The sequence below is a fragment of the Lepisma saccharinum genome, chromosome 27 (genome assembly GCF_977018435.1).
Source record: "Lepisma saccharinum chromosome 27, izLepSacc3.1, whole genome shotgun sequence".
In the NCBI taxonomy this organism is placed as follows: Eukaryota; Metazoa; Arthropoda; class Insecta; order Zygentoma; family Lepismatidae; genus Lepisma; species Lepisma saccharinum.
In genome coordinates, this window is record NC_139255.1 from 14,341,944 (window position 1) to 14,362,022 (window position 20,079).

At 38.9% G+C, this 20,079-nt stretch overlaps 1 protein-coding gene across 1 annotated transcript in view; it reads right to left on the bottom strand.

The window, feature by feature from the left end:
* Positions 1 to 11,505: 11,505 nt before the first annotated feature.
* Positions 11,506 to 20,079, bottom strand: part of LOC145980150 (dipeptidase 1-like) — a 279,360-nt gene continuing 270,786 nt past the window's right edge. Inside the window, exons 10-12 of the mRNA XM_083113193.1 lie at positions 19,484 to 19,559; positions 16,371 to 16,509; positions 11,506 to 11,514 (exon numbers count right to left, since the gene is read on the bottom strand). Of these exons, the coding sequence (XP_082969319.1) occupies positions 11,506 to 11,514; positions 16,371 to 16,509; positions 19,484 to 19,559 (224 nt within the window). The remainder of the gene's footprint in view (positions 11,515 to 16,370; positions 16,510 to 19,483; positions 19,560 to 20,079) is intronic.

The following is a 20,079-nucleotide window of genomic DNA, read 5'->3' on the forward strand; positions in this document are numbered from 1 at the left end:
CCCCACGAACCATTGACACATAGCCCCACAAACCATTTGCCGAAACTTACCTCCTTCTTCGGTTACAAAAAGACGTGTTTGGAAACACTGACCAGGATTACGTCATCACACACAGGCTACATCCACCTGGAAGTAAATTGATGCAAGAGCTTTCGTGCATCGGTCACACATTTATATCGAAAATTAGATTATTTACCGGCGAAATTCAATGAACGATGCGAGAAAACACTTCTCCGAACTTCTACAACTATAAAGAAACTGCATTCGGTAAGTAATTTCTCCTGTAAATTTGAAGAAATCCGTTCTCCTGAGATAAGAAATTTAGCAAGATTTGTTCTTTCAGTTTTTGTTCGTTGTAATATATTGTTTTCAATACTTTTCAGTAACTAATCATCTCTTTTGGGAAGGGTACCTGCCTCCGTGCTCTTCCAGCTACATCCGCCAATGACCCTGTATATAAAATTATGAAAATATATTATACGTGTGTGTGCACATGCTCTACATACAAAAACACATACATTGTAGCCCCGTCTAGTTCGTTGCACATTTTGACACTAGGTACAGTGCAGGTGCATCCCGGTGTTAGGCTGGTGCAAGGAAATGTTCAATCAAATAGACGGATAGCGGTGTTCAAGTTCAGGAGATTCAACAAATGCCTGTTTGCTGCTATAAACGTTCATTTCATTAGTTAGCATGCACCAAGTGACAATACACCATACACTACACCACTCCAGAATGTAGTGCAAACAGTGCAGACACCAAATACGCTTCTTGATACCAAATATCAAAGTATATACGAGTCGGTGTTGCACCGTGTAATCAACAAGACGCGTGAGTGCAGAGAGTCAAAAAGTGCAGCGAAATGGACGGGGCTATTGTGAAGTGCAGCCATGGATACCTAAGGGTTGTAACGATGCCATAAAGAGTTGATAGAATTGTTACAACCACAAAATGTCCACGACTGCACATGATCATAGGTAAATAATTTTTCAAGATTTACAAATGCGTTTCAAAGAAACAACCATTACACTTTTCAGAGAGAGCAATAATCGAAGAAAGATGCAAACAATGTAGTCAAATTAGATATGATAATCATTTATTATTCCAAAAAATTACACATAGGTATTATTGTGATAATTACGATAACAATAATAGCACTATTATAAAACTTTCCAACAAATGTAGCGAAAAATGTGGTGATTGTTGTAGTGCAGACAATACCGCAATAATTTGATATTTTCCTTCCATTTATAACATAATTATCACTTCGTATCTATTTACATCTTGTCTGCTCAGCTACATTCAGGCACGTTACTTATTTTCCTCCATTTCTGTGTAGAACGTCGGGTAGTATATTACTGTAAATTACAAATTGTCAATTTTAGAACCTGTTGTTCTTCATGTTGATAAGAAAAGAATGCTAGACCTTATACTCCGAACTGTTACACGCTTCCAGATTTGTCCTTGAGGAAGCTGTGCGTATAGTATTTCTCTCGAAAACAACCTCATTCGGCACCCATGAGTATAAATTATTGTACGCATGTCCGGACTCTGTCCTTGGCTGTTTCACGAACTTCCACTTGCCTTTGTTTTCAATGCTGAAGGCTTAAAAATTATTCCTAACTTTTCCCCTACGCAATGGCAGTGAGTTGAACTTTAGAAAATTTGAATCCCGCGGTTGTGGGATTCGTATCACGTGACTGGATACCTGCAGTAGGTCTTCCCGTACATGTCCTGAGGAGGGATGATGTCCTCCAAGGGTCGAACTTCGGAGCTTGCCCACTCGTCTTTCACCTGCAAAGATACAGAATTAGTTCCATCTGTTCAGAATCTGCTTGTGTGCAAATTATAGCAACCTTTATGCATACAGGGTGTACCAAAGATTTTCTCAGAAATTTCGGAAGATATTTAGGGCTTGAATATCGAAATAACTATGTCAATATGGAGCTTGAGGTTGAATTTGTCAAGTTCTCTGAGCAAGAGAAATATGGCTAAAGTGAAGCAAGTGAAGCCTGTGGCATAGTCAGATATGAAACAGAACAATAGAGGCCACAGAGAAGTAAGGATTTTTCGCAATGAGCTATTTCTTTTTGTGGATAAATTCCTGTTCCCCTACTATTTTTTTCTAGTTTCGGTCATAAATGATTGATTTTTTTGCTTTACAGCTTGTTTCATAGATTAAAATTATGGATGCGTCATCATATTTGTTATCAGTGTCCACAAATATTTAGGGGAATAAACACCACAGCACATAATAATATTAATGCCTAAGACAGGACTGTTTAAAAAACGAACGTATGTGTACCTGGACATGCTATTCATTGTCATTATTCAAAATAATTGTTATAAATTTAACCTAAACATCACCCATACGCAGTGTCGCGATTAGACCGAAGTGGCAGATAGGAAAACTAAATAACACAAACAATACATTATATTGATTTAGTAAAAAAGTAGTTTGGACTGCATGTATCTTCATTGTAAACTACAATTACAAATATTTCTCCGTTTTAAGTCATTCATGCAGAACCCGAATTGGAAAATGCTAACTTGGGGACGTTTGGACGAGCCTTGAGGTTAGCTGGGAGATGAACCTATGGTTTAACATGGTGAAAAAGATACAGCTGGTGGAATTCTTTGCAAACATTTTGCTAGCTGGGGGAATACCATCCCCTCTCACTTCGAGCACTGTATGAATGTATTCATTGACGTTGAACAATTAACACACTTTACGTCCAGAAGAAAAAGGAACATCTTTACTAAATTCAGGCAAAAAATGACCCCGCTAAGAAGGCCAAGGCTTTGTTTCAACCTATATTGCTATCTCTTGTAACATGTTAGCGGGATGCTTTAAAACTTATAAATTTAGTAAAATTCGAATTTTACAGCACAATTGTGCGAAATATGAGTAATATCCACAGAAACACATAAAAATCAAATCAGTAATAGAAGTATATTAATATGTGCCATTTAATGGAAATCCAGTTAGGTACGTACACAATATTAAATTTACTAATCAACTTGAATTTGATTTTAAAATTTTGGGTGCGTCAACACTGAGGCTATTTTGACCCATAACGTTATATGGGGTCCAGCCTTTTACCATAACTAAAACAGCATAACTGTAATGTCGTGTAACTAAGATATTAACATATTCTGACTTAGGTTAAAAGTTGAGGCTCTAATAAGGCACTCAACACAAATAAAGGCAAATCACAGGACGACACACACACACACAGTCCTACGAAGATTATACTGGCCATAGATCCTGACGGCAGAGTCTCATAGTCTGTAAACTGGAGTCCACTGTGTACTACGTAGAAGTGAGTTTCACAATTGGCTGTACTATGTAGACGGATCACCCCTTACCTATCAACATGTAATAATACGTAATGTAAATGAGACGTTTAAGAAAACTTCAAATTCTGAATTATCGTAGCAATTTTAAGCCTACTTTATTAAATTCGAACACCAAATTATTTCATTGAAACTTATGATCGAATAATTTCTAGCTTTTCTTTTTAAACTTTTCTCATCCGAACCGTATATATCTCCAGAAAATATAATGGTCATATAAAGTTGATCCACTCTTCAAATGGATTGCTAATTTTTTAAGAGCTGAGGTTTAAGCAATAGGCAAAAATGACAGATTTCACTGGCAGCTAAGGATCTTCCCTAGAAACATGCAATTCCTTCTTCAACCTCTCCCTTTTCAAGGGTCCAATACTGGTACGCAAGTTTATCCTCCACTCCTGGGGAAATTGCCACTTCAATTTGAATATCTTGACATCTTACACCCCTTCTCTGCTAGTTAATTTCCGGTATGTGAACTATATGAAGTGATATGATTGAATATATGAAAATAATAAACACGAAGATAGGTCTATGCCTTACCAATAACTTGTACCCTAGCAATACTCGCGGATGGTGTAGTGATACGTTGTAAAATCGTAGCCTCGTAATCAAGATGACCCGGGTTCGATACCTGGTGGATACATAGTGGTTCCGATCTAACATTAAACTGTAGGTAAATCTCGATTAACCTCTCTGTGCATAAAGCTAACTTAAGACAAAAAAATGAATCAATCGAACCCTTGAACACTACGATCACCACTTAACAAGGAAGAGAGGTTGCAAATTCTCCAATCAGATTTAACGGAAATAAATCCTGCAGAGACATTTGATTCGTCTTCCACAAATTTGTTAATGATGTAAAGCGAGATGTCATGAACGCCAAGTGAATTCAAAACTAAAGACAGAACACGAAGAGAGATTGATACTCTAGCAACAACTAGAACCCTAGTAGGTCTCCCTGATGGCGCAGTGGTAAAGTCGTCACCTTGTAATCGAGGGGTACCGGGTTTGATATCCCGTGGAGGCCATAGTCGTTCGGATCCCATTTTCGACAGCAGGTCCGTTTATCCTTTCTGCTCGTAACGTTGACTTAAAGCAAAAATCAATCGAACCCTAGCACACCACGACAAACACTGCAGAAGAAAGACTGGTTACAAATTTGTCAATAAGGTTTATTTACAAAACATCCTGCAGTAACATTTGATATTTGTCTTCTTCAAATGCGTTCAAGACTTAAAGAAGACGTCATGAAGAGCAACCGATAAACGTCGAACCTTACCTCAATAATAAATAAATCGCCTAGTCACTAATCTAGACAAACAATGCTTGACATTAAAGAATTAAGGAGGTGTTATTTAGTTTCAAATTTATTCCTATGGTGTCATGCAAGAGGTGGTAAATAGAAATGCCTTTTCCTTGGAAAAGTCAGTTTTGGGAACAACGAGAACAAATGAGGGAATTATTAATTTCCAAACGACTATTACCGGAATGAAATATACATATATACGCACATATATGTGTGTCTGTATGTGTGTACAATCACGGAAACTTTCTGGTTGTAATGACTACATTTCCTATAAATAGGTTCATTACAAAACATAAATGTCAGTGACTGTACCATAGTCGCCGAATTTAGGGGATGGAGGGGCAAGGCATTTTCTTCCCCCCTCCCTGAAATCCACGTAAAAGAACACATTTTTTGTGCATTTACATATATAAATTAGCTATTCTTTATGTCGATCTTTCCCCCCAAATAATTATCTTAAGCTCATTTGTTTTATTTTACTTCGCTTTTTGGCTAATTTGATGAATGGACATTCACAAACAGGACTCAAACCCAAGACCCCTGACATCGCAGCGCGATGTGCTAACCACTCAGTTGGCCAAACACAAACATACACACAAAGAGAGAGAAAGGGAGGGATGTGTATTTGAAAGGCTGATACATAGACAAAATCGGCATGAATATTCGTTTTTTAAACCGAAATAGATTTGAACAATTTCCTCTTCCCCTTTACCATTTTACCCCACACTCCTTTTACGACATTCTCCTATTCTAATATCCTATTTCGCCGCTTTCTCTATCAATTCTGTCCATCCTTTCCTTCCTATCCTGGACACTTTCACCCTTCTTTGTAGTTCCCGATATCTTCCTTCGTAATCTCCTTCTTACTTTTCCTCCACAATCAACTTCATTCCTTTCCCCTTTTCCTTATATTCATTCTCTTAGTTCCATTTGCAATCCTTCGTTTAAGGCTTTGTGGACGAGAGAATTCAAACTTCGGAAATTTGTTTTGCCTTTGGATTTGATGCTAAACTTTTTATTTAATATTGGGAGTTATCTGTAAAGAGAAATCAATTTGTTCATCGAGGATCTTATTTCGATGTTCAATATTCGAATATGCAGCAGGTACGAAAAACAAGAACTACGCTTATTAAATATTTTGTATGGATGTACAGTCACCGGCAATAAAATGGGATACTTGCATCCTGAAGTACTCGCTTCTCTGCAATTCGTTACGGGTGTTGCCTAAATCTACAGTGGTGTTAGAAGTTGGCATTTGATATTAATATTATTGATATTCAAATCAACCTATCACCGAAAAGTTAGGCAACACACATAATGCGTCTCATTTTTATTGCTGGTGACTGTACCTGTAACCTAGAATCCAGATTCCCTGTTTTTATATATTTAGCCCGTGGGTTCTATCTACTACAAAGAGAACTTATTCAGAATAAATTCTTGTTAAAAGAGTTGACAATTTATAACTAATGCAGAATCATAACTGTTTAAAATAAAACGTAACTGTATTAGAAGTAAATATTTTAATTTCTAGACAGTGGTTAAATTGGCATGATATATTCAATATATATTTACAGAAGTCTTATATTAACTTCTGCATGTTTGTCAAAATTTGATATGGGAACTACTCGTGCTTCAGTTATAGATAATATACTATAAGACGAAGTCCACGAACTCTTGGTGAATAATAAACAAAAAGTACAACAGAGAGCGTATATTTTCCTGACAGTGGTCCATCCCATTATTTTCAGAAGTGTTACCCGCAAATTAATAATATTTGTTATATATACTACTTGGAGGTATACATTGCATGCCAATTGTCTCAAACCCTAGGCAATTTAAATATTAAGCAAGCATATATTTATTTTCATCTGAGAATACTTCCAAACTACTAATTGGAGAGTTCCAAACTTCTATCTACGTAGGTCTTCCATGGTGTATACAATTGGAAAGCGTTAGTTTCCAACGTTTCCATCGCCAATGGTCTTTACATTGTTGAAATACTGTGCCGTTTATTTTTACTTCAAGGCAACCGTATGTTAACCTTCACATTTGAATTTTTCTGTCTTTCTCTACTCATATTTTTCTACATTTATGCCATTTTTTCTTTTTTTGTTCTTTCAGATTCGTATAATTTTACGACTACTATGACTATAATGAGTATATTTTTAATTGCAGGTATGTGTGGAATTCTATATTTCTCTATAGTTTAAATCATTCTTTCTATCTGGATTATCTGATATTCATGTATTAATTGATTGAATTGTTGTTTTAAGTCCACTTTATGCTCAGAAAGGCTAATCGGAAGTGGACCTAGAGTTTAAAGTGGGATCCTGTATTCATGTATTATTACATTATATGTACTTATACTGGGTGAGTCTGTTAAAAGAGGCCCCATGAAAAATGTACTCCTTGTACGTAGGCAACCCTGGTACACCGAAGAAAAGAGCGGGGTAGAGGACAGTTCAGGATATCGGTTCCAAGCAGTTTAGACAACTTGACATAGAGGAGGATTGAAAAGAAAGTGTCCAGTACTGACCTTGAGGCAGGCAGCGTGCCGATCAGTTGAGTGCAGTTGAGCGGCGAGGAAAGTTGTGTGTGTGTGGTCCGGTGGGTCAGCATGGTGTTAACGGTGCAGCAGCGTATCTTTGTTGTCGAGACGTATGCACGCCTCGGTTTTTGGAAACAGCGTGCAGACTTGTTTACGACGGAGTTTGCGGTGAATGGAGTTCCAGCGAAGGCCCCAACCGAATCAGTAATGCAAAAACTGATTGCAAAATGGCGGGAAACCGGACCCGTGCTGAACAGGCCAAAATTGCGTCCAAATACTGCCCACATTGAGGCAAAGGTGGGCGGCGCAGCGCAACTAATGATACGCAGTGGACGAAAATCATCTCGGCGTTTGGCAGAACAGTTGAAGGTGTCCCAGTCAACCGATATGCGGATCCTGAAGCAGGACTTGAACTTGCACGCATTCAAAGTTATAGTGATGTATCAGATGCGGGATGTGGACAAGGCAGCTTGCGTGCAGTTTTGTGAGTGGTTTCTGTTCAATATTGTTCCGGAAGTGCTGCAGGATGGTTACTTGTTCATTTCCGATGAAGCATGGTTCCATCTGTCAGGCTACATAAACTCCCAGAACACGCGCCACTGGTCAGGTGACAATCCACACGTGTTCATGGAGGTTCCACTGCACGCCCAGAAACTCGGTGTCTGGTATGACGTGTCGTCACGCCGCATCATCCCCGTGTTCTTCCATGAGACTGTGAACTCGGTTCGTTACGTCAGTAACATATTCAACGTGTTTGTTGAACAACTGACTGAGGATGAGCGAAGGAACTCTTACTTTCAGAAGGATGGAGCCACGGCGCATACAGCATGTGCAACGATCACGCGCATTGAGTTAGTGATCTCGCCTGATCGCGTCATCAGCCGTGGAACGAACCAAACTTGGTCACCTCGTTCTCCAGATTTATCACCCTGTGATTTCTTCTTGTGGGGAGCTCTAAAGGGACAGGTGTATAGCAACAACCCTCACACAGTCGAAGAACTTCAGAACAACATTATCACAGCTATCCAGGCCATCCCGCAGGATGTCCTTGCCCTACTTTTCAGAACATGTGGTTTCGTCTGCACACGTACCTCGAGGTCAACGGAGGACATTTCCAGCACCTCCTCTAGGTAGGTTGTTGTCACACTGTACTGTATTTACAGAAGATATGTTTCAGTAATTTACGTTTTTGTCAAGTTGCCTAAACTGCTTGGCACCGATATCCTGGATTGTTCTCTACCCCGCTCTTCTCTTCGGTGTACCAGGGTTGCCTACATGCAAAGGAGCACATTTTACACGGGGCCTCTTTTAACAGACTCACCCAGTATTATCTTATGTAGCTACTGATAGTTTTATGTGCTGAACCTCGCATGCCAAATAAAATAATAATAATAATTATTATTATTATTATTATTATTATTATTGCTGTTTTTTTTGTTGCCATATTAATCCTTTGCCAACAAAGTGTATGTCCTGAATTAGAAAGCAAAAAGCAATTTTTTTACTCTTACACCAAACCAGTGTTATATTTTATATATATGGATTATGTGAAAATAATATATAATATGAACTTTCGCAAGTTGGCATGGTGGCCTGGCGCCTTAAGTGATCGACTCTTGATCTAACCACCGATTTTTCCACCTGTTCGAACACAAGCCTAGCGTGTTTTTTGTGTGTCAATTTTACCTGATTATCATTCATCCCCATCTTCGCGATTTTCCAAAAGTGACAGAAAAGCGACATAAAGCAACATCAATACAAAAACTAGCAAACTTTCACACGACATAACAGCAAATTGTGGAATATACGTATAGGGTGCCTGGCAATTTGAATTCAGCATAATAATAGGTATTTCACTCGTTCTGAAGTGACATCTTTAATTGTTCTGCCAGCGCAGAAGTCCTCAGCAAGCATCATAAATTGCAAAAAATAGTTATTGCATATTACAGGTGACACAAGTAAGTACACGACATATGTATTCCATATAAAGGCATTCTTCTTTCAAAGGAGACTATTACAATCCACTGTTACACGATAACGTCAGAAGTCATTACTCATACCAAGATTGTTGGAGATAAGCCAGAAATCCTAGAAAAGTAAATCAATCATTCTAGGAAGTGGATAAACACAACAAATTTATCTTATGCCACAGATCGGAGGTACGGAAATTACTAAAATAATGTATTAGTATAGTGGGAAATATAATCAATTAATAAAGTATTTATGAAACATTTAAAATATTTTTATTAAAGTGCACTTTATGCTTCCCTGAACCTGCAACTCAATTTATCGATTTGGTTTGTTTTGCTTCGTTTCTCTGCCACTTATTACTAATCGCGAAGATGAGAAAACTAACAAAGAACACCCATGCCCGGCACGGGATTATGAATCAGAACGCCTGGCGTCCCCACAGGCCCTTATTATTAGTAAGTATGTGGAGTAACTCCCACGAGACTCCGAGCTGGTTAACGGCTCCAAAGGCGGAAGAAGATGGATGGTCATCTCAACGGCTGAGGAGGCGGAAAACCTAGAGGAGTATCACCTCAGTAAAAAAAAACCTTTGTCCATCTGGATCCAGACTGTAGCACCTTGTAAGGGTCCCTAGCCAGGCTAACGGCGAAGATCCCAACGGAAGATGCGGCGGAGAAGGAGTCCTTCGGTACAGCGCAGATAGCGGAAGGGGCACTACATTCCCAAGTAGTTAAAATTGGGAAAAAACTGTCTAGTGGCGAGGAGGGATCCTCAGAAGACTAAGGGAGAAAACGCCGACAGAAAACCAGCCATGGACTATAGGCTGAAAGGACTGAACAACCAAAACGCCCCATATCGCTGGACTAATTACCCGCATAGGAGTCGATGATGATTCAGAGAAGAAATAAATGCCTCGGAAACCCTGAACAGATCTCCCAAAGACGACAACGCAAGAATAAGGAAACGAAAATCGGAATATGGAATGTCAAAACATTAAATGGTAAAAAAGTAGAAGTAATCAAGGAAATGGAAAGATACAAAGTAAAAATACTTGGAATAAGCGAAGTCAAGAAGAATGGAAATGGGGAAAATTTGCTTGAAGTAGGAAATATATTGAGATATTCAGGAGTACCAGTTGGAAACATAACAAAAGAAGGAGTAGGAATTATAGTGACAGAAGAAATAGAAAAAAGGTAATCAGCTGGGATCCAGTAAATTCAAGAATAATAACTCTAGACATAGATTTAGAAGGAGAAATTATTTAAAACAGAAATGAACAGAGAATCATATATTTTTCATAGATAAAGCAATGCTTATAGGAAACTCCTTCTACAAACTTATGTACATACATCAAGTAACGTTTGAAGGCGAAGGAAGAAATGTCAAAAAGTACCCACAATAAATAAGACAACATATCCGATACATAAAAGGAATAAGATGAGAAGAACTTGTAACCGACCACAGGCAGGTGGTAGCCGAAACCCGGTTACACAGGGATGAAGAAAGAGAATAAATACCTAATACAAAATAAATACAGGAGAGTTGAAGAAAAATGAGAAAAATCAAGAATATCAGAATAAAGGAGGAGAACGACTAAACCAAGAAACATTTGAAGATGAAGACATAGAGGAAATGTGGCAAAAAATCAAATATATAATACTCAAGTCAGTGGAATAGGTATGTGGGACGAAAAGAGCAAATACAGGTAGGACAAGAACCAGATGATGGAATGAAGAGGTAAAAAAGGCACTACAGGCGAAGAGAAAACATGGAAAAATATATCAATAGAAAAACAGATGAAGAACAATTAGGTTATTTAGAAAAGAGAAACAGAGCTAAAAGAATAGTGAGAGAAGCAAAGAGGAAAACATGGGAAGAATTTGGAGAAGTAGTGGAATCACAACACAAAGAGAATAGGAAATGATTTTGCTGCATAATAATAGGAATAAGAGGAGAATGTGGAAGAAGAATAAGAAGTGTAAAAAACAAAGCAAATATTTCGGGGAACGCGAATTGAAAATGTGTTGAAAACATGGAAAGAATACTTCAAAGGTAAATTTGAAAAGGAAGAAGGCATAGGAACAGCAGATGGAAGGATTGGAAGACATAATAAACAAAAAACAGGAAGGAGTAGGAGAATACGAGATCAGGATAAGGAAGAGGATGAGAATGAGATAGGATAGCTAGTAAAGGAAATTGAAATAGAAAAAGTATATGAAGGAGTGAAAAGAGCAAGAAATTGAAAGGCAGCAGGGATAGATTAAATAGCTACAGAATATATAAAATTTGGAGGAAATACACTCTTGGAGGCAATGACTAAACTGTATCAGAAGATCTGGAGAGAAGAAAAATTACCAGTAGAATGGGAAAAGAACATTATTATACCATTGTATAGTGAAGGAGACTCTACCAACTGTGAGAACTATGGTGCAATATGTCTATCCACCGTGACACTTAAGGTATACTCAAGAATATTGGAAGTAAGGCTTAAAAAGAGATAGAAAATGATATGGAAGAAGAACAGGCTGCTTTTCGTTCTGGGAGACAAATAGAAGATCACATATATTCCATCCAAACAAAATGTTACAAATACATTGAAAGAGGAAAAAAAGATGAATGCAGCATTTTTCGATCTAAAGGCTGCTATTGCCTCTGTACACAGAGAAGAGATATGGCCAATATTAGAGAAAAAGAAATCCAGAAAAATTCAATCGAGTAATAAAATCTACATATAAAACAGTAGAAGGAATAGTAAGATTTTATAAAAAGATGTCAGACACATTTAAGTTGGAGAAAGGAGTGAAACAGGGAGATAGTTTCAGCCCGCTACTCTTTATAGTATTTATGGATACAGTTCTAAAGATATGCAAAAGAAGAACAGCAAGAACAAAAGTGGGTAATTGGAATATGACACCGATACATTGCCTAGCATTAGTATATGCAGGTGACATAATACTAATAGCAGATACAGAGAACAAGCTAGAAGATGCGGGTACAGAATGGGCAGAAGTACTAGAGGCTAAAAGAATGATTGTAAACGCAATGAAGAGCAAAGTGATGCAAATAGGAAGAACGGAAGAGGTAACTGCGATGGAATAACCTGGACTTGACTGAAGAATACGAGTACCTGGGAACAATCATAAACCAGACAGAATGAAGTGATGAACAGAATAAAGAAATCTAACAATGCATACTACCAACTAAGCCAGATCATTTTTGCAAAAAGGGAAATAAACACCAAAACTAAACTACAAGTGTATAAGCCAGTAGTGGCACGAATTCTTTCTACACGGAAGTGAAAGCTGGCCAGTAAGAGGAAAAGAGGTAAGACAAAGAACGACAGTTGAGAAGAAATGCTTCCGTAGAATAGTTGGTAAGACGAGAAGAGATATAATACGTAATGAAAGAATCAGAGATGCATTAAATCAGAAGCCCATAGAAGAAAAACTGATACAAAGACAATTAAAATGGTTCGGACATGTGGTAAGAATGGACGAAGATAGAAATGCAAAACAATTTATGGAAGCTAGAGCAGAGGGAAGGAGAACAAGAGATATACCCCGGAAGACATTGGAAAAAGGAATAGAAGAAATAAGATAAAAGAAAAGAAAATGAATAAGAGAATTGAAGAGGATGGCAAAAGAACGGGAGTGATGGAAGGAGTGGATAGAGGCAACCTCAAGGTTATGAGGCAAAACGGAAAGAGGAGAAGGAAGAAGAAGACGCCTGGCGTGGTAACACGGTGTGTTAACCAGTCCATCACGGAGGCCGGCGGACCTAAAACTCAAATTTTAGTGTGTATAACAGGAGGGGCTATACAATAAATGTGGGTGTATATGTATCATATAAATACGTATATATCAGAGATTTTATGTTGCGGCAGTATTTTTTTTAAGTTCGTTATTGTCTTGTGCGGTTTGAAAATTGTACTACACTTCTTTTAGTTTTCATTTTATCAAATTTTCCTGGAATCATAAAATTTAATCAATAAACAATGAAGCTAAAAAGAAAGTGGAAATATATTTCAATTAATTTTGCTACTTCTGAAATCGAAGGTAGCGTGCAGCACGCAAATCTAGAACTGGGGTAAGTGTTTCTGATTTCCCTAAAGCTGGACAGCAATAGCATAAATGGTCGAAAACAGATCACCGCCGTCTCCTGCCGTGCCGAAGACTTGCTGTTTCAACGATAACAGGGAAATTGTTTTCTCAATATATTTTCTGCAATTTCAATATCATTTCTGTTTGTCTTTTGCTCATTCTACGTCCATTTCTACCTCTTAGGTTAACCGTGATGCTGAGAGATCATGGGCAGCCACAGATCATTTTCTACAGGGGTGGTCTCAATATTAAAAACTTGCGTCGTGAACAGTGGCGTAACGTTTTGCTTACAGATCATTGTGAAAAAGAAATATTTAAAACAGATATCAAAGTAAAGAAGTAAAAGATAAAGAGAGAGAAATAGAGAAATGAAAGAAACATGGATAGAGAGACGGGGGATAGAGAGAGAGAGAGAGAGAGAGAAAGAGAGAGAGAGAGAGAGACAGACAGACAGACAGAAGGAAAGACAGAAATAAATTAAACTAGAGACAGAGATAGAGAGAGCTAGAGAGATGTGGAGAAGGAAAGGGATATAATAGAATCTAGAGGGAGGTGGAAAGAAAGGAAAGAGGAAAGGAGCTCGAGAGAGAGAGAGAGAGAGAGACAGACAGACAGACAGACATACAGACAAGCAGAGAGATGGAGAAGTAAGGGAAACAATAGAAACTAAAGTGAGGTTGAAAGAATGACAAGAAGAAGAGAGAGAGGGAGACAGATAGAAAGGGAAGAAGAAAAATAATAAAAACTTGATAGACAGAAGGAAAGGAGTTCGAGAGAGATAGAAAAAAGACAGAAGAACGAAAAAGAGAGAGAGAGAAGGTAAGTGAAGAATTGAAACTGAAGAGAGATAGGAGTGAGTAATAAAATGAAGCCCAGGAAAGAGATAATGAAAAAGAAGGGGGACAAATATATAGAGAAAAGAAACAAATGAGCTGAGAGAGCAACAGAGGCAAAAAAAGAAATCGAGACAGAAAACGAGAGATAGTACGTAATTACAAGGCGACAAAGTTTCTACTACGGTATGTGTGTGAAAGCGTGATTGTAAAGTCGGTGACCGAGAGATAAGTGGATGACTATTGATTGCACCACCAAAAGTCCCGAGTCGGAGTCATGGCCTGAGCATAGGTGTTCTCTGCGAGTGTACATTCAGCAGTTTTGTCTGGTAATTATCAATCATCCTCATCCCTCATCTTTGCGACTAGCCGACAGTGACAGGAAAACAACATGATTCAGCGCAAATATAATATAACATATGATAGAAAAAGGAGAGATACATTTTTTAAAAAAAGGATGGCAAGTCACTAAAGCTCCCTTGAAGAAGAAAATTCCAAATCTCTCTCTTTAAGTAAATTTATTATTGGTTGAAGGGGTCAGGTTAAATACATCAAATATCTAGTTAAATTACGTCAAGCAATGTTAGTCTACTATCAAGATAACCGTAGTTTAAATACACGGCTTTAGTTCCGTAAACTGATGCTCCATGTAGTTTTGAATTACTGGGTGTAAAATAAAATGGGCGAAACTCATGCAGCGAAATAAGATATCATTGAACATTTAACCTTTAGTCCCCCGCCGTTGCACCTGTGCAACGAAAAAAGTATGTCCCTTGTAGCCGCTGTTGCACATATGCAACTAACAGCTTTAGATACAATTATCGAGGGTTTGCCACACTTATATTTGTATATTGAGGTTGAAACACTGGCAGTTCGGTCGGGAATAGGTTCTTCAATCGTGTTTACGAAAATTCCAAATCCCCCCCTCCTTTCTCGGAATATGTCACGTGTTTGGGCTTTGGGCTCATGTGTTCGCTGTTCAGTTGACAGACACAATGAATGCTTGGTATTTACGATGCTGTTTTCCTCCAAGCTTCCAACGCTGTGATTTAGTACTGATAAGGCACACATTCTTCTTTGTGTTTAGACCTGGTGGCCCAGGTGAAGTAAATGCAGGGGGGGGGCAAGGAGAGAGGGGATATGATGAGGTTTGGCGGTGTCAGCTTTATGTCGCCTGTATGTTAGAAATGCAATGAAGCTTGACGATAGCCAGAGGCGCAAGAAGCGTGAGTCTATCCAGAAGTAGAAACAAAACAAACGATTGCAAAGGCTTCCATCCCACCTCTGTTAGGAAAAACAGTTCGTATCATATAACAGCTCATCGATTTCCCTAACGCACAATCGTTGCACAATCGTTTCCTTCAGGACATATTTCCACAAAGAGCCGAGTCAACAGGGAAGAAATAGATTGACAGTAGCTACACAAGATGCAAGTGCGAACGAAATAAAGCAAAAGTTCGGGTTTTCTCCCCAAAGTAGCTGGAGAAGAGGGGGCAAACTCCAGATTTTTTTGATTTCTTCATTGAAATTCGTGGGATGCAGCCCCCGCCCGTAAGCCCCCGCGGTTTTGGCATCCAAATTTTACTTGGTTGCATGAACTGATGTTCTAGCTGCAAAACAAAAGTTATCCGAAGTAGATTGGTCCCATAGTGTCAGTTATATAACCATTTTATGAATAATATGCAAATGGCTAAAATTCGCTAGAGTTTTACGTTTTGCCTTATTAGTCAAATTGTATTGCACCCACGAACATGAATCAAATTTCATTCTGATGCGGAAGGTCCATTCTTTGAAAACAAAAAGCAAACGTTCCGGTTTTCTCGCCATAGTAGCTGGAGAAGAGGGGGCAAACTCCATATTTTTATGTTTTTTCCATTGAAATTCGGGGGATGCAGCCCCCGCCCGTAACCCCCCCGCGGTTGGGGCATCCAAATTTTACATGGTTGCATGCACCGATGTATTACCTGCAAAACAAAAGTTATCCGAAGTAGATTGGTTCTCCATTATGTATACGAATTCAAATTTCGCGCTCAGAGCCTCGACGACACTGGGCTTAATTTCGTCAGACCGCGTGGCGTACTAAGGGTTAATAGAGTCTACGACTGTTCATTATAGTATCCCAGTGATGTCCACTGCAAACAATCAGGTCATTGTTTCAAAATTGTTGTGGTATTAAATCTAGGAATCCGATCCCCTTATCTTAGTGCACTTCCAGGGCCTGTTGGAGCAAAGCAATGAGAACAGACAGCTCTACTTACCTTTTCAACGTCCCTGAACACCCTGATGAGATTTCGACCAGCGAGTTTCTCAACGTCCTTCTCCGTCCACCGACTGCTCCCCAGCAACTCTGCCAGGAGAAAAGGATACCGCGATACATCCTCAAGTCTTTGTGGAGTTCTGTAAAGAGATTGAGGAAACACATAAGTCTTGCTAAATAGCTCAGGGGCATCTATGGGATATAAGCTGAAACTTCAACTCCACTACAAAATCAAGACTGAATGCAATGATTATAATACATTATAAATATACATGCTTCTTGGTCTTATCAGTCTGTTTAACTTCCTCACACGTTTAAGTACCATATTGCTCTCTGTTCTTTGCTGCACATGCAAATGCAAACATATTACGAGGGTCAGTCAGAAAGTTGTTGCACTAACATGAAAAAAAATCGCATGGAATATGAAGGACAGTTCTTGTTGACTTGGGTTGGTGTTTTAGGTCCACTTTATGCACAGTAAGGCTAATCGGGACTGAACCTACAGTTGAAAGTGGGATCCGAACCACTTGTGCCTCCACCGGGTACCGAACCCGTGACTGGATTACAAGGCTAAGGACAGTTCTTGTATTTACTTGAATGGACACTATCAAAACTATCACAAAGTCTGTTCAAACATTTGTCATAACGTGGCACCAGTTTCTCTACACCACGTTCGAAAAATTCCCGTCCAACTTTCGATAACCCTTATTTCGTCGCAGTTTACACTTCCTTGACGAAATGATATCGCCGCTTTGCAAGTTCTTTTTTTCATGGGCCCAAACACATGAAAATTGCAAGGCACGAGGTCTAGACTATGAATCAGTTCATTTACATGTTCAACTTTATCCCTTGTCTTAGCAGTTGACAGCCTTTTTCCTGGTAGTATTTCTCAATGTCCGTACGAACATTCTCGAATGACACACACCATTTTACGATCGCCTTGAGTGAAATTGATATATCATGGTACAACTTCATGCAACTGACGATGAATCTCAATGGGGTTACACCTTCTTGTCCACAGAAAACTAGTAACTGCATGCACATACAGTTTGGACACCATTTCAAACTGAGCTGACGTGTACAAACTGATTATATCCAATCTCCAACAGCCACGGCGCAAGAGAACCGTCAACAGTGTTCATAGCCACGTTCATCAAAATGTATGTTTCCGACAAGATGTCAAGGTTAAGTGCAACTTATTTTTTGACCGACCCTCGTAACCAGATAGGTTATGCTACTTTTTGTCTTAGTAATATTGTAGTTGTAAAGAGAGAAAATAACTTGGATTAGGATCTGGCAACACTGGAGAATGCCAATGGAGGACGGATCAGAGACGGTTCAGTGAAACTTTTAGTGTCGCGGACTTGTCCATAAATAGTTATTGCTAGTGTGCGATCTTCGGTGTAAGTTGGCTGTTGTTTTTATATGTGTTCAGTACATTAATACATTATTGTTCTATGAAACTAACTGTTGTTTCTTGTGACTTCACTAGTATTTTGCCTGTCCACGTGTGAGTTGTACTTTTCGCCATTTACTCGCTGTTCCGAGGTAAAACAAATCCGTTAAGGTTTGATTGAATATCACATGTGTTTGTGCCTGTATCCGGTTACAACCACGTAATTTCACATGGTTCTAGGATCATAGATTCAGAGGATTAAGGTGCGTTCAATAAATAGAGATAATACTACTTAATTAACTTATAATTAGTTCAATCTGAAACTACATTTTCTGAATATTCGTGACAACATTATCTACAAATAGCATACAATCTTAATTCTTAATTGTATATTATCCATTTCTTATCTTTTTCCTAGTGCGTTACGTATAATTTAGCAACGCCTTACTTCTTTTCAAGTGAACAAACTATTTTATGTGCATTGTGAGTTCGACGAACCTGTGACTTTTACAACAAATACAGTGGGCCATCAAACTTCTCAAATGTTCTTCCCAGGTTCGATTCTACCCACCGGTAAAAGAGATTTGTTTATGTACTCTGTATTTCTTGAGCTACATAGCGCATTCTGTTTATAATTGTCTATACAGTGAACCTAAGCTCACTTCGTACAGAGCCTTCTTTTCTATTCTGTTATAATTACATTTTTGTATGTGCTACTTTAATCGATAAACTGATGTGATTGCAAAATAAATATTCAACTTAAACAATGTCGTGCCCTTCACTTAAACATCGTTGTGCACTAAATTGTAAAGATTGGTCGTGCACTGGACTCCATATTGACACTGAAGTGCAATGTAAAAAAAATAAAAAATTAGTGAAACTAAGATGTAATTTTACTCTCCTATCGTCATATGTAAAAACAAATAAATGACCCGTGGCGCAACACCCCGTGAAGGCCAGGGCCTACATAACGGCTGCCGGCCTCACTCCTACCTCTGGTGGGAGATGATCCAACCAGTAAGGGGTGACGTGTGGTCAGCACGACGAACCCCCAGTCGTTGTTTTAGGTTTCCATGACAGGTTTACGCTACTCCTTCGTATCTTTCCAATTTCCTCACGATGGTGGTGGGTGGCCACCGGTCCCGTACGCAGGCCGAAATCTCAGGAGAAAGTTGTTATGCTTTCCGCAGAAGACTCGAACCTTCGTAGCCTTAGCCCAAGGCATGACGTCTTAAACCACACGGCCACTGTCGGGGACTTAGCAGAGATGATCCGAAAATAACAATAAAACTAAAAGTGTATACTCTGTAATGACGCGAGATTGTTCCACCAATGAACACGAGAGAGAAAACGGTATTGCGTGGAGGGATGAAAGCGCCTGCAGTTACCAGCCTTCCCAGCAGCGTGTACTGCTTCGCTCTGCCCACTCGACCCCCCGTCTCTGCCGCTATGCGCTGCCTTGCTCCACATATTCCTGGAAGAGAGTATAAGTCCACTTTACGCGCAGATATGCTACTCGGGACTGGACCTACAGTGTAAAGTGAGATCAAAACCACTGTGGAATGTGCCACCACGAGGGATCGAACCCGGGGCTCCTTGATTACAAGTCGACAGAGTTACCACTAGTGCCTTACACATAATAATAATTATGTACTGTAAACTTACAACACATATTATTATTATCGTTTTGAGAAAGTGCTTTAAAATAATATACTTACAAGTTGATCCCATCATATCCGGCTCCGATGCCAACGTGATCCACCCCAGCTACTTCTCTAATGTGATTGATGTGAGCTGAAATAGAAAACAGGAAAATAAATAAGTGAATGACGAATGGGCAGTAAGAACATATCGTAGGACATTGATATCAGCATATCCGCAGAAATAATGGATCAAAATTAAATATCTCTTTGAGAACAAAACCCAACGCCGATCAATTCTCTCCGGAAAATAAGTTTTAATTAAGGAAGCAAGTGCCTCATATAGACGGCAGCTCCAATTCTCCATTGATTGATGGAGTTCCTAAGACAGCACCGCACTTCCGTGATGAAAAATGGTGCATTGATTTCCTATTCAGGGCTTATTAGGTGGAAAAAAATGCAAATTTGAAATGGATCCTTGGATCTTGGTGATATTTTTCCGGTTTGTAAACTACAGTGGGATCAAAGGAAGCGCAACTTGCTGCAAAGTTTAGCAAATGAATCTTGCTGGGGAGTTTCAGAATAATTTTAGAAGTCTAAGTGTAAATCTGGAACGAAGTTAGATAAACGTACCAGGAAGCACAAATATTTATTTCTATTTCTTGTTATCCTGT